The sequence below is a fragment of the Rhincodon typus genome, chromosome 34 (assembly GCF_021869965.1).
Source record: "Rhincodon typus isolate 14 chromosome 34, sRhiTyp1.1, whole genome shotgun sequence".
NCBI lineage: Eukaryota > Metazoa > Chordata > Chondrichthyes > Orectolobiformes > Rhincodontidae > Rhincodon > Rhincodon typus.
In genome coordinates, this window is record NC_063365.1 from 3262711 (window position 1) to 3281267 (window position 18557).

The 18557-nt window shown below is 41.5% G+C and overlaps 1 protein-coding gene across 8 annotated transcripts in view; it reads right to left on the reverse strand.

The window, feature by feature from the left end:
- LOC109918539 (paired box protein Pax-2) overlaps positions 1–18557 on the reverse strand; it is a 219620-nt gene that overhangs the window by 178387 nt on the left and 22676 nt on the right. For 5 of the 8 annotated variants that reach the window (XM_048616424.1, XM_048616425.1, XM_048616427.1 and 2 more), the window contains exons 5-6: positions 13067–13159; positions 11620–11742 (exon numbers count right to left, since the gene is read on the reverse strand). In XM_048616424.1, the coding sequence (XP_048472381.1) occupies positions 11620–11742; positions 13067–13159 (216 nt within the window). The remainder of the gene's footprint in view (positions 1–11619; positions 11743–13066; positions 13160–18557) is intronic. The other 3 variants (XM_048616429.1, XM_048616430.1, XM_048616428.1) reach the window with 1 other exon arrangement.

The window sequence follows — 18557 nt, forward strand, 5'->3', positions numbered from 1 at the left end:
ATTTTAATGCAAGCATTAACCATTTATTTAGCTATTTTAATAAGATTATTATAAATGGGTATACCTAATTTCGTCAGGAATTTATAGCAAATTAAAAACGTGCATTTCATTACACTTGATGTGTGTACCATAAGCATTATTGTTAAAATCACATTTTAACCAATGCACTTTATATTTATTATCATTAATTTCTCACCTCAAGCTGCCACCGTATCGCTGACAGAACTGCTCATAATAGTTTTTCACCTCACTACAACATGCAAAGTGCTCCCTCTAGGTACAGCCCAAATTTGGAAACATGGATTCTGTCATGAAATTGCTTGATGACCTTTCGACAGTTCACATTGACAAGAGGGGTGATTTATATTAGATTCTTTCAGCATGAACAGGAGGAAATGAGGCAAAAATTGGAAAATCAAAACTACCAGAGGCCAACCCTTACCCAAAGGTACAAAAGGAGGCTATTTGGCCCATTGTGTTTGTTTCTGTCTCCCTTCCCCATATTTCTTTTATCAAGCAGGAGATAAAAAAAATTTAAAAAGTAGTGACAAGGGAAGAAGTCAGGTAAATCAGAACTACTGACAGCAGAGTTAAATTTTAAAAGCCTGTACAAAGGGATAGAAGAGAACGAGAGAGGTAAGGAGGTGGAGGATGCTGTGAAAGAATGGGGTGACGTGTTGAAATGTTAATTAAGGCCACCATTAAAATGCAATGCTGTTTTACTAATTCAATCATCAATGTTTTTAATTGAATCTATCTGTGTAATCTCCTGCAGCCCCACAACCCTCCGAGACATCTGCACTCATCTAATTCTGGCCTCTTGAGCATCCACAATTTTAATCGCTCCGCTATCAGTGGCCGGGCCCTCAGTTACCAAGGCCCTCCATGCAGGAAATCCCTCTTCACACCTCTCCACCTCTCCTTTTTCTCTTTAAAATCTACTTCTTTGATTAAGCATTTGGTCACCTGACCTGATTTCGCCTCCTGTGGCTTCTGTCTTGTTTCATAATGTTCCTGCAAAGCATCTTGGCTTGATTTATCATGTTAAATGTGCTACAGAAATGTAATTTTCTTGTTGTTGTTGAATAGACCTCATTTTAAGTAACAATTAAATTAAGAAAAGGAAGTGTAATTGAATTGACCTGTGTTAAATACTGGATATCACCTCTATGTTATTTGGTGTTTCAGGCCTGTTGGTAGATAATTTCCTGATCAATCTGTTCAGGGATGCTATCACACTTCTGGAGTAGGTGGGATTTGAACCTTGGCCTCTTGAGGGAGGACACAAGAGCACTACCACTTTGCCATAAGAGCCTTTACTAGGCCTATTGGTATTGCAAGACACCATATCTGCTTCCTGTTGAATTAGAAGGTGCAGTCACATGATTAAAGCTCCTTCTAGTGGCAGGGTTTTGATTGACCTATGAACCATCCCTAATCCTTCCCTCCCAGCATGGACTGACAAGAATGTGCCCGAGATTTAAACCCAAGGAAACTGCAGATTAGGCAAATCATTTGAAACAGATGCATTGAGCAAATGTGCAGTCCATCACCCAGCAGTCCCTACTGACATTTAACACCTTGCTCTTTTACTTCTCTTGCCAGCCCCTGAGCTTCTTCTGTGAGACAATTCCCAAAAAAAAAACAAGTCAAGCTCTGATGCACTGACAATCCATACAAATCTCACTCCACTAAGCCCACAGTTAGGATTCCAATAAGATTTTTTAAAAATTGAAAAGTGGCTTCAGGAGAAACTACAGGGGAAGCTCAAGAAACGTAGGAGTATATAACTGTCGTCCACGTACTCAAATATATACTTGTGAGCATACATGCATGACCGTCTACAGTCCCACATGCATACTCCAACAAATATACTCCAGTTCACATATAGCTCTGTATTCAAACTACAGTGTGCATACTTCATTTATACTTCATTCTTCCTCACCTAATACTCCAGCATGTATACTTAATTGTTAATCTTCCAGTCCACAAACTGCATTGTTTGTACTTCAGTGTATGCATCCCAACATTCACATCACAGTGTGAATTTTAAGGTGACAATGGATTCAAGATGGGCATGTTCCAGTGAATGTACCCTACCACATACAACTCCATTTGGAAAAACGTTAATGTACATATTCTAGCATATACAGATATTAATTTGAAGTTTTTAATGTCAATTTATCAGATGAGTTAATATTTTACAGAATAAAATGACTGTTTTGATGTTGTATTTATGTTGTTTAATGCAACTTATTGGAAACAGTTCAATTTTTAATGCAAATCAGTGTTTGATTATTAAGCTATCCTGTAATCTGCCAACTCCAAAGCCCAAATTCCACTCTACATTCTGCAAAAAAAACTCTATATACACATTGTAATAAACATACTGCAGTGTACATAGTCAATATTCCTATCATAGCATATATTTTCTGTTGTGTATAATTCAGTAATCACTCCACAATATATGTATAATCCAGTGCCATACTTTAATGCATATGCTCCATTGTACTTAACCAGACACAAGGACGGAAAAGGGGAGTCCAGAAAATTACATTAAGCTGAATTATGAGGCGAGGGCAATGAGAGAGACAGGATGAAGTGAATAAAGGTCAAATTTAAGATCAATGTCACACTAAAAGGGAACCAAAACTTGCAATGGATTCCCATATAGAGCACAGTGAAGACAAAAAAAACCCTCTGAATCAATTCTGAAATAATTGAATTATGCAAAGGGGACAGTGTATAATTTTCTTGGATGGATGAATTAAATGACCTTCATTAATTGTGATTTTCTTGTATTCCAGTATAACCACATCATTGTTGAGGCTCCATTGTTGTTACTGAAGGGCACTTACTCTGCAGTATCAGAAAGTGAACACTTAAGAATTTTTTTTGGGAATAGTAAAAAGGTAATTACAGACCCTGCCTTCTTGCTTCCTGAACATCAATTCGCCTCTTAAAATGCTCAACTTTGCTCTTTCCTGACAACATGCTACATACCAACTTGAATGTCCTTTGGATGAAAATGCTCTCCCTGATTTCATTTTTTTTTACATCAACTTGGGCACTAAGAAAATACCAGCAGCAAATGAGCAGGTCTTACTCTGGAGTTGAGTAACATTCGGCATTAGTCTCCATAGCTCAATCAGCTTGGCACAGTTGGGTCTCCTCAATTCTTGAATCAGAAGGCTGTGTGTTCGAAACTCAAAGCAAGGCTGTTGAACTGCTGAACTGATTTCAGTAATAATGATCACACAACTTCAAGATGTAATTGTGCAAAAATGTACTTTTGCAGTCTCATATGAGAAGTGCTGAGTAAATGTCAGTTTCATTTGATAAAGCATATATGTGAATCAATGTAAAGCTGAGGCCAAGGTGATAGGTTAATGGTTGTTGTCTATTCCCTCAGATGGGGGATTTCAAGACTAGGGGGTACATTTTAAGGTGAGAAGAGAGAGATTTAAAAAAGACATGAGGCAAATTTTTTACACAGGGTGGTTCGCGTGTGGAATGAAATTCCTGAGGAAGTGGTGGCTATGGGTACAATTATAATGTTCAAAAGATATTTGGATAAGTACATGAATAGCAAAGGTTTGGAGGGATATGGGCCAGGAGGACTGGTTTCGTTTGGGATTATGTATAGCATGGGCTGGTTGGAGTAAAGGGTCAGTTTCTGTGCTGTATGACTTTGTGATATAGGCATCATTGTCAATGCCAGCATCTGATGCCCAATCAATCTTTGAATTGATTGAGTCTCTGGGCCATTTCAGAGGGCAGTTAATGGTCAACCAAATCACTATGCATTAGGAGTCACATGTCGGCCAGACCAGGGAAGAATGGCAGATTTCCTTCCCTAAAGCAGATTAGTCAATCAGATGGGTTTGTCAATATTTTTTAATCAATCTGGTTAAAGATGTTATGACACACCCACTTGAGCAGGCAGGACTTGAACCTGGGCCTTCTGGCTCAAAGGCAGGGACACTGCCACTGTGCCACACACACCCTCAGATAGGTTTTTATGGTAATGCTTACATGTGGCCATTAGAGTAGCTTTTAATTCCAGATTTTTTTAATGTTGAATTTAAATTTCACCATCTGCCCTGATTGGATTAAAACCCATGTCCCGACAACATTAGCTTGGATCTGTAGATTACTAATCCAGTGATATTACCACGACACCATTACCTCCCTGTGATAATAATCAACATGGCTGCTCCCTGAATACTTTCATGAAATGTGCCCAGTTAACAGCTGAGCTATGTAGACCAAGGGATCTTGGTTCAACCTGGTTAGTTGTCTCAGGCCCCATGATTGAGTTCGGTACCCTGTTTTAGGAGGAGCACAAAAAGAACTAAAATAGTTTTATCCGCTCTGACCACTGTGTTGTATTTGAACATTGGATAGTGGTAGGATTGGGCTCAGCTGTGATGCAACCTGCGGTCGAACAGCCTGTGACATTCATTACCAATGTGACTAATGGCCAACAGGGCGCGGCGGCCTGTGCAATTGTGGCCCAGCAAGGAGTCAATTTCTCGAGAAGAAAGGTTAAAGAAAGAAAAAGAAAGAGTTTATCCTAACTGTGGCAGGAAGATTAGAATGATCAGTACCCAGTAGGTTTGACAAAACTCCGTTTAATTACGGCAGCTTTCAATCTATTGTGGCTGAAAAACGTTTGTTTTCTTTTTTGAAAAAAAGTGCTGATTTCCCAATAAAAAGGAGGAAGTGATTGGGCTGACTGTGAATGACTCCTGGAGTTTTAATGGAACTACACTGCATTCCTCACAACACGATCCTTTATAGGCACACAAAAACATGCTTTAATGAGAGGTAACTTAACAGACAGCGTGATTCATACAGTTTCTATAGTAACCTTTCTGAGGTTCTGCGGGTTGTTTGAGCCTCACTAAACTTCAGTGTCATCTCAAGATATTTGATTTCCTAAGTTTCCAAATAAGCAGGAACCAAAAGAAAAAAAAATCAAAACAATAATCACCAAAGAACAGGTGGACAGATGTGGGAGAGGTTGACCCTGCTGATTAAAAAGAGATTCTGTGCAGTAGTAAAAGCACAAAGTTTGTGTCAGTCTATAAGGGCACGCTGCTTTGTATTAATACTGGCTGCTAACTCACTAGGACTGGTGTAGGGTTCCAACACTCCAAGACTGTCCTGAAGTTTCTAGGAATTAAAGATTAATCTCCCACTCCAGTAACCAGGAAGATTAAAACAAAAGAGCAAGGGCTAAATCAGAGTCTTCCATCCTGCCCGTAATTATTTATTTGTGACTAAATTAATAGCAATGGATAACAGATTATTTGACTGAAAGGGGACAGGCGGAGGTATGGGCCCAGCCAGAGTCGCTATTGACCTTAAACTGGTCGGAAGCCAACTTTCAAAACGAAATTCTTATGGCCTTTTATGTAAGTGAGCAGTGCTGCCCCTGCCAGATTTTGCTCGAGTTGAAGTGAAGTAGGTTTTGGCCTTGGCAAGTGGAATTCTTTCCAAAACAGGCATGTGCAGAGCCAGCAAGAAGATGAGGCACTGCCAATTCAACAACACTTGAAACTTGGGAGTTTGGACTTTGACTGGACATAATTCTGAAGGTGTTATCACCTGACCTCCCTCTGTCAGCCACCCTGGCCACATTAGACAGCATCTCCACCCACCTCCTCCATTTCTGGTTTTCACTTTTCACTGTAACTAGGTACATGTGACAATAATAAATCAAATCAAAAAATGTTTGTCTTGCTTTGAATGTTCACCCTCTGGATTTTACCTCATTGGAGACTCCAGGGTAATGTCAGTGTAAATAGGAGTCAGGTTCCAAGTAGTTTCTATAAGACAGCCTCTTGCTTAATGGTAAACCTCACCCTGAGCAGTTATATTAGAAACTCAACACAGTAAGTAATCTTCAGCCTGCTAATTTAATAACTCTGCACAATAACCTTCACTCTGACAATTAAACTGCAACTCCACACTGTTACATAGTGAGTAACCTCACCTTGCTGAATACATGGCAACATTTCATTAATAAACTGCAGCAAATGAATGCTCTAGGCAGTTATACGAACACACAACTCCTAACACTCAGCAATGTTGAAACAATGGCTGCAAAGGAAATCCCATTTTAAAAGAGTTAATTTTTATCCCAAAAGACAAAGCCTGCAAAAACCTTTCTGATTCAGTTGCCACAAGCTGGGTCTCATTAGAGTGCAAGAGTGTTGATCAGAAATATTGGATGTAACACATGCATTAACCTGCTGGTGCCCTCAAGTTAGCTTTGGAGGGTGCACCAACTATACAATCCATCGGATTTCCCCACCAACTCCTGGTGATGACCAGGCCTTGCTTATTTTGCAGCTTTGCAAACAGTGAGTTTTACCTCCCAGTGCCTGAACTGGGGTGAAACTGCAAGAGGGGGCGCAACGGTTGTCAATGGGGGTGGAGATCCTCATAGGATTGTGAGAAACTGGGAGATGATGAAGGGAAGCCAGCCTGACATCTGGGCTCTTCCTAGCACTTGCATGGAGTGTATTAAGGTTCCAGTCTCTCTAACGTCAGCATTTGTGAAGGTCAGCCTGCGGTGAGCAGGAACATGTCTCCGTGTAAATATGTATTATTGGAAACACGGGTGCATTGGAATATATGCAGATTATTACCAGTCTGTGCAAGCATGAATGATTGTAACAATGGCTGGGTAACCGGCACCCCCATCCCAGGCCCCAGGAAGACTTTCCACATCAAGCAGATGTTCACCTGCACATCTGCCAATGTGGTATACTGCATCCGCTGTACCCGGTGTGGCTTCCTCTACATCGGGGAAACCAAGCGGAGGCTCGGGGACCGCTTTGCAGGATACCTACGCTCGGTTCGCAATAAACAACTGCACCTCCCAGTCGCGAACCATTTCAACGCCCCCTCCCATTCCTCAGACGACATGTCCATCCTGGGCCTCCTGCAGTGCCACAACGATGCCACCCAAAGGTTGCAGGAACAGCAACTCATATTCTGCTTGGGAACCCTGCAGCCCAATGGTATCAATGTGGATTTCACAAGTTTCAAAATCTCCCCTCCCCCTACCGCATCCCAAAACCAGCTCAGCTCGTCCCCGCCTCCCTAACCTGTTCTTCCTCCCACCTCAAGCCGCACCTCCATCTCCTACCGACCAACCTCATTCCGCCCCCTTGACCTGTCCGTCCTCCCTGGACTGACCTATCCCCTCCCTAACTCCCCACCTACACTCACCTTTACTGGCTCCATCCCCGCCTCTTCGACCTGTTTGTTTCCTCTCCACCTATCCTCTCCTCTATCCATCTTCTATCCGCCTCCCACTCTCTCCCTATTTATTTCAGAAGCCCCTTCCCCTCCCCCTTTTCTGATGAAGGGTCTAGGCCCGAAAAGTCAGCCTTTCTGCTCCTATGATGCTGCATGGCCTGCTGTGTTCATCCAGCCCTGCACCTTGTTGTTTCGGATTCTCCAGCATCTGCAGTTCCTACTATCTCTGATTAAATTTTAACTCTTTGTTTGATCGACGTTTATCGATTTCCCCTCCTACTCTCCCGATTCCCCAATCCCTCTATTTCTTTTCCCTCCCCTCCTCTTGCTTCCTGGCCAGGGTGAATCTAAGTATTGTGAACAGAAAACAAAAACAAATTGCCAGGTGGAGGTTGATCTATGTGTGGCCATCTTGCTTTTAGATCACGGGATGTTCCAAAGTGAAGTTGTGTTCAGGATATCGTGTGTCAGCATCTGCCTGTCCTGGTGGAAGACTTGTAACTATCACTGTAACCACTCGCTAATAACTTGCAATGTCCACACAGCGTGTATTACCGGGGGGGAGGAATGGCTGTGTCAACTCAGTGGTGGAGCCACACTCTCTATCCAGCAAAGACGGATTAGGACAGGCATTTTGACTGGAATCCACTTTGTGAAAAGGACAAGCTTGACTGGCGAATACTGCTGGTCTTCTGCCTCACAGACACACAGCGTCCCCTGGCTTGATTGTTGGCAGTTTTAAAACTCTCGGGTTTAATTTTCATTTGTTTGTAATTCCACTCTCTTTTTAATTTTCTCTGTGCGATGTGAAAGTTCAGTGGCTCTGTAATCATATAATAGCACTCAACCCTGCCTCGGCGTCAGGCTCATATACAGCTCATTTGTTGTACTGTATGAATGTGTCGGAATTGATTGATTTTTGTATTTTTTTCTACTTATAATAATGTTTATTCAATAAAATTAAAATGGAGAGCTGTGCTGTGTGCAGTGAGTCTATAATCTGTAAGGCTCCAGGCAAAAAATCATTTCTTCTGCCTTCTCTCTTAGAAATGGAGTAAAAGCATCTAACACATCAGTGCTGCTTTCCGCGGCTGACCTGGGTGGCTTGCTACATCATCTTGACATGTAATTATCCTAACTCTTCTTAATCATTTCATCCAAGATTAATTGTATAAGACAACAGTGACAAAAGTGTAGGTCAGGCCTATGAGTGGGAACCCCTGGTTCTGTTCAATAGGCACTTCATTGACTCAATTAATAAACTTCACAGAAAGAGAAGCCAGATTTTTATTATATTTTTTTGGGGGGAGGAGGTTTGGTGGTGGTGGTGGTGGTGAGTTTGATTGGTCAGTGTTCCGGTTGGTTGGGTATGGGTTGGGGGAAGGGGAAATGAGGCTGAATAGAATCTTCAGGGAATTCATTATACAATCTGCATAAGAAAGCTTGTTTTTTTTGGCCTAGGTGCTCGTTGAATAAGGAGCCACACAGCCAGTTATTTGAAATAGAACGCCTCAGCTGTCCCTTTCAGTTACTTCCTCTCACTGCAACAACCACCCCCCCACCCCCGCACAATGTGGTCCACCACCTTCCCCTTGCAGTCCCTTCATTGCCCAACCTATTCTCTCCATTGGGTAAGGCCCAACTTTGCCCCTTCTGCTGTCGATGCTGTAGGGAAATTGGGAGTTTCTTTCCTCCAGTGATTCTCTCTTGAAGGCCTCCCACCGCCTACCTCCAAACTTAGTCATCACCCAACCAATCCCACCTCCACTTATTCTTACATTCTGGTTCCCCCGGTACCCTAGTCAAGACACCATTCTTTGCGGGTGAGTCTGGCTGGTGAATGTAGGAAGAGGCACTGACTGTGAGGAGCATTACAGCTGATTCTGCACTACTTCTCACCATCTGGAGACAAGGAAAATCTCAGTCTGAATTACGCAGGTAAATAGCAATGCCAACATTGACTGTAATGGGATGATTGCACTGGGCAGAACCTGGTCAGACGAGCAAAACATAGCAGTAACAACAGTGGGTAAAATAAAGGCCAACCCTGCAAGTGTCATACCACATACCTGATTGAGGGGATAGACGGCTCTTATTTCTGAAGCCATTACAACAACAACTCACGTTTATATAATGCACTTAATTTAATAAAGCATCCTGAGGTACTTCATCAAACAACATTTGAGATTAAGCCATATAAAATGTTAGGAAGATTAATTATAATCTGGTCAAATCAGTAGGGTATAACTGGCATCTTAATGGAGGAGAGAATTTTTTTATAAAATTCTTTAATGAGATGTGGGTATCACAGGAAAGGCCAACTTCAAATGCTTATTTCTAATTACCCTTGAGAAGGCAGTGGTCAACTTAAAACGCAACATGTGCAGTTAGGGAGGGTTAGGGTTAGGAGATAGAAACAGAAAGGCTTTAGGGAGGGAATTTCAGAGTTTAGGGCACAAGCAGGTGAAGGCACAACCTTCAAGGAAATCGGGGATGTGCAGAATGGACAGAATTCTGAGTTCCCAGGGATTTGAGAGTCTGGTGGAGGCCACAGGAGATAGGGAGGGCTAATTCCCATGGAGGAAACGAAAGCTCTGGGAGGAATGTTTAAAATGGAGATTGCTACCAGAGTGGGAGGTGTCATATTATGAGTGTGAGAATCAAGCTACCTTAAATACCTTGTCACTTTAAATGTACTAGCACTGTCACAAGCAAAAATGCGCAATGTTTTAACATTATGATGAACCTGCTAGACCATGCACACTTACACTAGCATCAGGTTGCCTATATTTTATATACTGCACAGACTATGTCCAAATCATAATCGAGTTAGTTCAAAATAAGACAGCACTCTAAAGCAATTTTTTATGTAACAAGAATACAAGATATAAAAATCAGAAATTATTGTTTCTGGAAACATTTCTTACGTGCTTTTGTATACTTATTGTAAATAATATTTGATCAAAAAATCCATCAGCAGGCTTAGAAAATAGCAGGGGTGGTTGCATTGGCATTCATAAGTAAATACAGACAGAGTTTCTCCATGTAACATCATGTACCCTCCTTTTTCCAGCAAATACCAGCCAAAATCTCCCTTAGCTCTATCTACAGTCAAAGGCCACTCTCAAATCCAAGTGTAGCGTCAGATGGTTCCTATTTTGAGAAAACCTGAGTCTTGTCTCCCATTCCCTTTGAGTATTGACGATGACTCTTGTCCCTTCACCTGATAAAAGGTAACGGAGAAGATTTAACTCTTTGAAACTAGCAGCCAGCTTCCTGTGACCTCAACATTTTCTGAAACCATGAGACTGAAGCTGACTTTAAGCTCTTAGGGCAAAGGAGGGCATTTTGCGATGACAAGAGAAGGGGTAGAACACCAACAGTTCACAAAATACATTAGTTTTCCAAAATTGCAAACTTTTATCTCCTCTTGTCTTGAAGGCACTGACTCGTGTTCAGCAGTTGGCTTAACTCACGCTAAATGTCCTCCAATAACTCACTCCACTGCCCATTCTTTGTGTGTAAATCTTGGCAGTGAGTGTCAGCAGGCCAACAAATATGGGCAACACCAGGCCTGATCATGTCCTCCAAGATCCGATTCCAGTTGGAATCATTGGAAGGTGATTAGGAGCAGGATAGTTTTGTCCTTCCTTAATCCAGGGAGGCTATTCGCCTCAGGTAACTTTGTGCCATTCATGATATTGGAGGAATATGTAACATAACATGTGATCATTTAGTTTGAAACTTACACTCAGAAGGTCAAGGAGAAATCCCTTTTGCAATTCCAACAGAAACAAAAATTGCTCAATACTTGGCGTAACCTTTGAGTGCCCAAGAGGTTAACACCACTGAAATAATTCCTTGATGCTCTGTCTAAACAGAGATTGCACCAAAGAAGTGGATGAATCTCCACACAAAGCAAGGAATACATTTAACTCCTTCTTGACTGTAATGAAGTGACCTTCCCACACAAAACACCAACAGAAAGCATTCACTTCTTTAAATGTGTGAGTTGCCAATGCTAACCAGCACTGGAAGGTCATACAATGGCATGAGCTTGTAATTTCCATTGCTAGAACTAAAGGCCCCTGAACTGATCTCCAACTGTACACCCTTAATGAATAACACCCCTTAACCGATCACATTACACAAACCTAGTTGCAGAACCGAATTCTATAATAAACATTAAACCCCATCTGCAGCCTCACTGCAGCCAACAGCCCAAACCTTATGTAAACTAGAAGATGATTAAAGAGCAGATGGATAGCATGCAGACACCGTGCCAGAAATACTAGCTGCCCTACAGGTGACAGTACAAAAAGATGGATCATGTTTCCCTCTTACCTTCATCTCGTTTCCTCTTGGCCTCGCCATTCGATCGTGGAATGCCCAGAATACCGTTGATGGAGTACGATCCCACGGGATCATTGGAGGCTGAGGACACAGGCGGAGAGTTTGTGCTTGGGACTGAAAGAAATCAATATTTTTTTTTAAAAGTTGTGTTGCACAGTGCATTCAACAACTTAACCTGTTATTCTCTCCAGCCGGCTTGGGCAAAACTAACTGAGTTTGTAATGGTCATGAGCGAGAGTGATCAATATTCTTTAAGACTCATAAAGGAAGTTAATCAGCATGAAGTATAACCAAATATAGTTTGCCTATTGCCAAGTGCACTGAGGTATTTTCTGATGTAATAATAATTCAAAGAGGCCAGGGATTTTCAAATTCTACTCCCTGTCTGCACTAAGTTAACCGATAGTTAATTGGGCAATATTAGAGGACTTCAATTCTTCTTAGTATTGATGAGTTAAGAAGAGAGAGGGAAAATATCATTCAGGTCCCCACACCAGATCACTAACCCACAATCTTTATCAGTAAATGGATGCAGTGTGAATACTGCATCAAGAGGGATTGGATTCAGATCTGGGATTATAGAGCAGTCAGTGTCTCTGTGCAGGAAGACCTAGACAACAAGGCTCAGGCTGATAAGCGGCAAGTAATACGTGCGCTGCTCAAAGTGTCAGGCAATGACTATCTTCAAACAGGGGCAACTTGACCTTGTCCCCATGACTTTCAAAGACATTCTCCCACCATCGATATCCTGGGGTTCCAGAAATTGATCTGGACGAGCCACGTAAATATTGTGGCTACAAGAGCAGGTCAGAGTCTGGGAATTCTCTGGTGAGTGACTCACCTCCTGACTTTCCAAAGTTTGTCCACTATCTACGAGGCACAAGTCAGGATTATGATTGAATAAACCCTCTTGCCTAAATGGGTGTAGCTCCAACAACACTCAAAAAACTCAACTGCATCCATGACATAATAGTCTGCTCATTTGACAAACCATTAATTGTTTAAACAATTACTCCCTCTATCAATAGTGCAACATGCGTGCCCTATCTACCATATACAAGATGCACAGCAGCAAATCTTTAAGGGTCTTTCATCTGCACATCCCAAACCCACAATCTCTACAACCTTGAAGAATAAGGGGAACAAATGTGTAAGAACACCACTACCTGCAAATTCCCCTCCCAATTCCATGATACCCTGTCTTAAATTTATTTTGCCATCCCTTCATCATTCTTCTAAAATCCTGGACTTCCCTCCCAAACAGTACTGTGGGTGTACCCAAACCACACACAGACTGCAACAGTTCAAGAAGGCTGCTCACCACCACATTCTCAAAGGCAATAATGCTAACTTAGCCAGAGAACTCTACATCCTGCAACCCATTAAAAAATTATCAGCTGTGATACCTTCCAGGAATGAATAGCTGGCCAATACTCACTGTCAAGGTTCAGACGTGAATAAAGGCCTCTCGAGCAAGGTATTGGAGGGCAGCTGGTTCCCAAAAGATCTGCAGCCCAGTGAGAGGAAATATCTGGTGGGAATGGGGAGACAAAATTGGGAAAATAAAAAGTTTTAAATAAAAAAGAAGTGTCTAATTTCAGACTGTACATTCACTCTCTGATAATAAAACTGGTTTGAGTCAATATTATTGCCTTCAAAGGGATGATTGGTTTTACTGTATGTAATGATCCTTATAGGAATGTTAAAAGCAGCACAGTTCATGGAGGATCTCAAGTTCATAGATTAATGCTTTTTTTCCCTTGATGCATACAGTAGTAAGGGCTCCAAAAGTCCTTCAGCACCCTATCCATGTAGCCACATGTGTCTGTTAACCTTTTTCACCTTCATGCCTCTCTCAATGCACCAGCAAACTCATCAAGGATCAGAGGTTAAACCTGTGTCCTTGTGTGTTATGATCTGCCCGTACTGCATGCAAAACAAAACTTTTGACTATACTTAGGTACATGTGACAACAATAAATCAAACCAACTTTGATTTAAGTTTCAACTGCCAGGGTTTTGCTTATGTTTATATCATGGAGTGTTATCACACTCAATGGCCATAAGTATGTCATGAAGCTGAGAAAAATATAATTATAATTTTTTTCATAATTAATTAAGAGCCAACAATTGTCTTGATCACAACTGGAGCATGGCAGTGAGTGCAAGTGCATTTCACTGAACTGGTTGAACACTATACAGTATCAGTCTCCCCCTCTCTCAGCACATCCATGTGCAGATATATATCACTTCTACAGTATTATTGTCTACTGACTATGTCCGATGCCCTTCAACAATCACTCCTAGCCAACATGCCTTGTAGACACCTCACCAAGAACAGGGGCTGCTGACTGGCATTGAAGATAACTTTGTGTGCCCAGTGCTAGTAGCAGGAAAGGGTGGGTGACAGCTCCATAGCTACCATTAGATAGCCATTTGTTTTACTCATTGTTGCTCCTGGCAAGGGACAAAACATGGGTCAGCTGATGCCCTATGCCTCCTGAGGCAAGACTGCAATGCAATGGGACATCAGTGTAGGCCAGGACACTGCCCCTTCAGCTCATTACCTCTGAAGGCCCCCCCTTCCCTGAATGATGCCAAAATGCTGCTGAGGCTGTTGACTGGCCTCAACCTCACTGGATTAGCTTGCTCTTAAAATGTACGGTGCAAATCAAAAGTAAAAAGGATGGCCTCTCATATCAGCAATAAACACACAAATGATGCTACTCCAGCACAGTTTTACAATGTGTTAATGCTTTAATTAAAAAGAAACATTCACTTACCATGGATATGTTAAATTTGTGTTGTGTTTCTCTGCATGTTTGTACAACAAACATATGTATGTGGATATGTATATATATGTGCATCTAATTACTTTTGTGTAACTCATATATATATCATGCATTATACAATGTGACTAATAACAGCAGTGTGACTGACAGGGGAGACAATTGGCCCCCTGTCTATAATTTCAGGCCTGTACTGTTCAGCTAGATCTGTGTGATCTTTTCATCAGTAACTGCCCCATTTTGGGCATGCATATATGGTGTCTCGCTGTGTTGTAACTGTAAAATCACACCAATTACCCAAGCTAAGATATCTATAAATCTTCCTCATAGAGCACTTTCTGTGAAAAGAAATACAAAACAGTTGGATCCCCAGCTTTAACTTTGACAGGTTCTCACCACATCCATAGTAAATGTCTCCCCATCCAGACAATGAACTCCCATCTATACCTGGCTGCATTGGCCTTGAATTCCTCAATGTACAAGCATCTGTCAAAGGTCTACTGATTGAATTCTCTACCTAATGCAAAGCTGGGTCATTTGGATATAGTCTCAGTTTTGACTCCCGGTCTGTCCTGAGTTAACTGAACTCAAACAAGGCTGGTTGAATGTCCCACAAACTATCCTCTCATTCTATGGCTGGAAGAGGAACGCAAAGTCAGAGTTTTTACGCTGTGCATTTTTGAACATTGGATTAGATGGGTGCAGGTTTGGCTGTGATGGCCTCCAATACTGGGATAGCCCACTGGAACAGCATTTAGGTTCATATTTGAGGAAAGTTTGATTGTTGAATGTACCTACTACTTCTGCAGAGCCATGCTTGCAACGGGCTCTGTGGCAAGTGTCCTCCTAGCTCTGAGGAACTGGAACAGAGTTTTTGCAGTCACTAGCTTTGTGATCTAAAATCTTCTGCTCAAACAGATAGTTGCAATTAAGACAAACAGAAAGTGCTGGAGAAACTCAGCATCTGTAGAAAGAGAAGCCCTTTTTCTTTGTGTTTCAGATTTCCAGCAGCTGCACTTCTTTGCTTACATTTCAGTGGTTGCTACTAATGTTGCAATGTGGGAGTCTCAATGCATGGCTTTACAATCACTATGTACTATGTATCGATTATGTGACTAAATTATTTCAATCAAATCCATAGAAAAATCGACTTTTTTTTTCAAAAACAAAGAAGGGGCATCTTTTCAGACCTGGTTTCATGGGCTATTTCATTGGAATCTATCCCGGGAAGAGTGTGTTAAAATTTAATAACTGTACAAAAGGATACTGCTTCCTGATAACTGTAAATTTTCATAGTAACCCCCCAAATGTTTCCCATGAATTAGAAATTTAAATCAAGAAGTCAGAAGATGTGAGAAATGGAAAATGCCCCATTGGTATGGAAGACTTGCTAGCTTAATGTACCTGGTGACAATCTCACCTCCTGGTTGGAGTGCGATGGACGCAAGATCCACTTCAAAATGCAGCACGTGCCCCAGTAATATTCATAGGAGTTCTCCCAGTGACCCCCAATTGACCCTTTCCAAACAATAAGCAGAAATACCAGAGAAGTTGTCTAAAAAGCTGTTTACACCAACCCACTGGGAATCCACTAGTTACAGTCAGAGTTAGAGTCATACAGCATGGAAACAAACCATGCCGAGCATGTTCCCAAACTAAACTAGTCTCACCTGCCTCAGTTTGGCCAATATCCCTCTAAACCTTTCCTATTCATGTACTTACCCAAATGTTTTTTAAATGTTGCAGCTGTAGCTGCATTTACCACTTCCTCTGGCAGTTCATGCCACACTTGAACGACTCTGTGTATAAAAAGTTACCCTTCATGTCCTTATTAAGACCTGCTCCTCTCACCTAAAAAATATACTCGCTAGTTTTGAACTCCTCCACGTAGGGAAAAGACCCTTGCTTTATGTATGCCCATCATGATTTTATATACCTTTATAAGCTTAGCCCTCAACCTCCTACACCCCAGTGGAAAAAGTCCCAGCTTATCCATCCTACTTTTATAACTGAAACCCTCCATTCCTGGCAACACGCCAGTAAATATTTTTTGAGCCCCCTCAATTTTAATTATATCCTTTCTATAGCAGGGTGACCAGAACTACACAAAGTACTCCAGAAGATGCCTCACCAATGCCCTGTACAACCTCAACATGAAGTCCCAACTCCTGTACTCAAATGTCTGAGCAATGAAGGCCAGCATGCCAAATGCCTTCTTAACCACCCTGTCCACCTGCGATGCAAATTTCAAAAAAATTATGTACCTGAACCACTAGGTCTCCCTGTCCTACTGCTAAACCCTTGCAGTAATTCCATCCCATTGTCCAAACTGATGATCCAGTGAAGTGTGGAAGGAAGTGCCACACTGTCAAAAGTGTCACCGTTTGACTGAGATGATAAACCAGAGTACTACTTAAGATACTGCAGCAGTACCTAAGGGGCCCTAAGTATGGTTGTACATTCAACTGATTATTCCTGTCACTGGTGTTTGTTAGAGCTCCTATATGCAAAATGACCTCCACATCCCCTTTTTGTTCTAATAACTACAGAACTTCAAGATAAGCTGTTGAAAATGAAATGTTTTGAAACTGTGTTATAGGATTACAAGTCTCTGATATTTTGGTGACCACAAAACAATAACAGATTAATTCTAATTTTAAAAATTAAACATGTAAAGCCATCATTACAAGTACTTTACAAACTGGAAACAATGTAGATTTGCAGGTTTTAATGCATCATCTTTGTACAAATCAATTGAATATCTTTATGTATTTTGGTATGAGTAGTATTTTACACAGTACTTTTGCAGATTATGTCAATGCATATCATGAAATACGCAGCATTGCTGGCTCTTGTTTAGTTTCCTGTCCAGGAAACATCCATTTTCATATCAATGTTGGTGGAGAATTACATTCAGCAAAAAGATATAATTCAGCCCTTTTGAATAGATTACCTAATTTGTACTGTGCACCTGTCCTTTTTCCACCTTAGCTCCTATAAATTTTCCCGTTTTGGTATTTATCCAATCCTTTTAAAATTAACTCTTGAATCTGCTTCCTCTGTTTTTTCTCAGGTTGGCTGTCCCAAATTAGCTGTGGTTCAGTTAGCAGCCCTCTTGTCTCAAACTCACAGGTTATAGGTTCAAGCCCCATTCCAGCACATTCATATAAAAAGTGACGCTGACACTCTGGTGCAGTACTAAGAGGGGCATGTACCGTCAGAGATGCTAAACTGAGGTCATGTCTGCCAACTCAGGTGAATGGACACAATGATGTAGCACTATTTTCAAGAAGCACAGGGGAGTTATCCCTCCCATCCTAATTAATATTTATACTTGAACATTATTAAAACTGCTCAGGTAATCACTGTCACGTTGCGGTTTTGGATTCTTGCTGTGTAAACGCTGACTGCCATGTTTCCTGACTTAGAACCGTGACTACAATTCTAAAATACTTCATTGGCTATAACATCCCTTGGGATATTCTGTGCTAATGAAAGGTGCTATATAAAGTTAACCCTTTTTTGTTTATGACAACTGTCTGAATAAACAGGTCTATCATCTGGTTCTTCTGCATACCTACTTATTCTGGAAGCAATCTCCCCTCGCAAACACAAACAAAGTCCTTCATAGTTTGAGCACCTCGATTAAATCACCCCCTTTCCAGCTCTGAGGAATACATTCCCATCTTCTCTGACCTTTCCAAGTAACTAATGGCCTGTACCCCGAATACCTGTCAAGCTAATCTCCTCTGCGGCTCATCTGAAGTAGTGATAGCCTTCTTTAGTTGGAGAAGATGGTAGTGTCATGGTTATGTCGCTGTGTAGCCAACCCAGAGGCTCAGGGTCAATTCTCTGGGGACATGGGTTCAAATCCCACCAGGGCAGCTGTTGGAATTTGATTTCAAATGATAAATCTGGAGTGTGATGATGATGATATCAATGGTCATAAAACCCTTTCTGGTTCACTAATATCTTTCAGGCAAGATAAGCTGTCATCCTTATCTAGATAGCAAGATGTAGAGCTGGATGAACACAGCAGGCCAAGCAGCATCAGAGGAGCAGGAAGGCTGACATTTCGGGCCTAGACCCTTCTTTAGAAATGGGGGAGGGGAAGGGGTTCTGAAATAAATAGGGAGAGAGG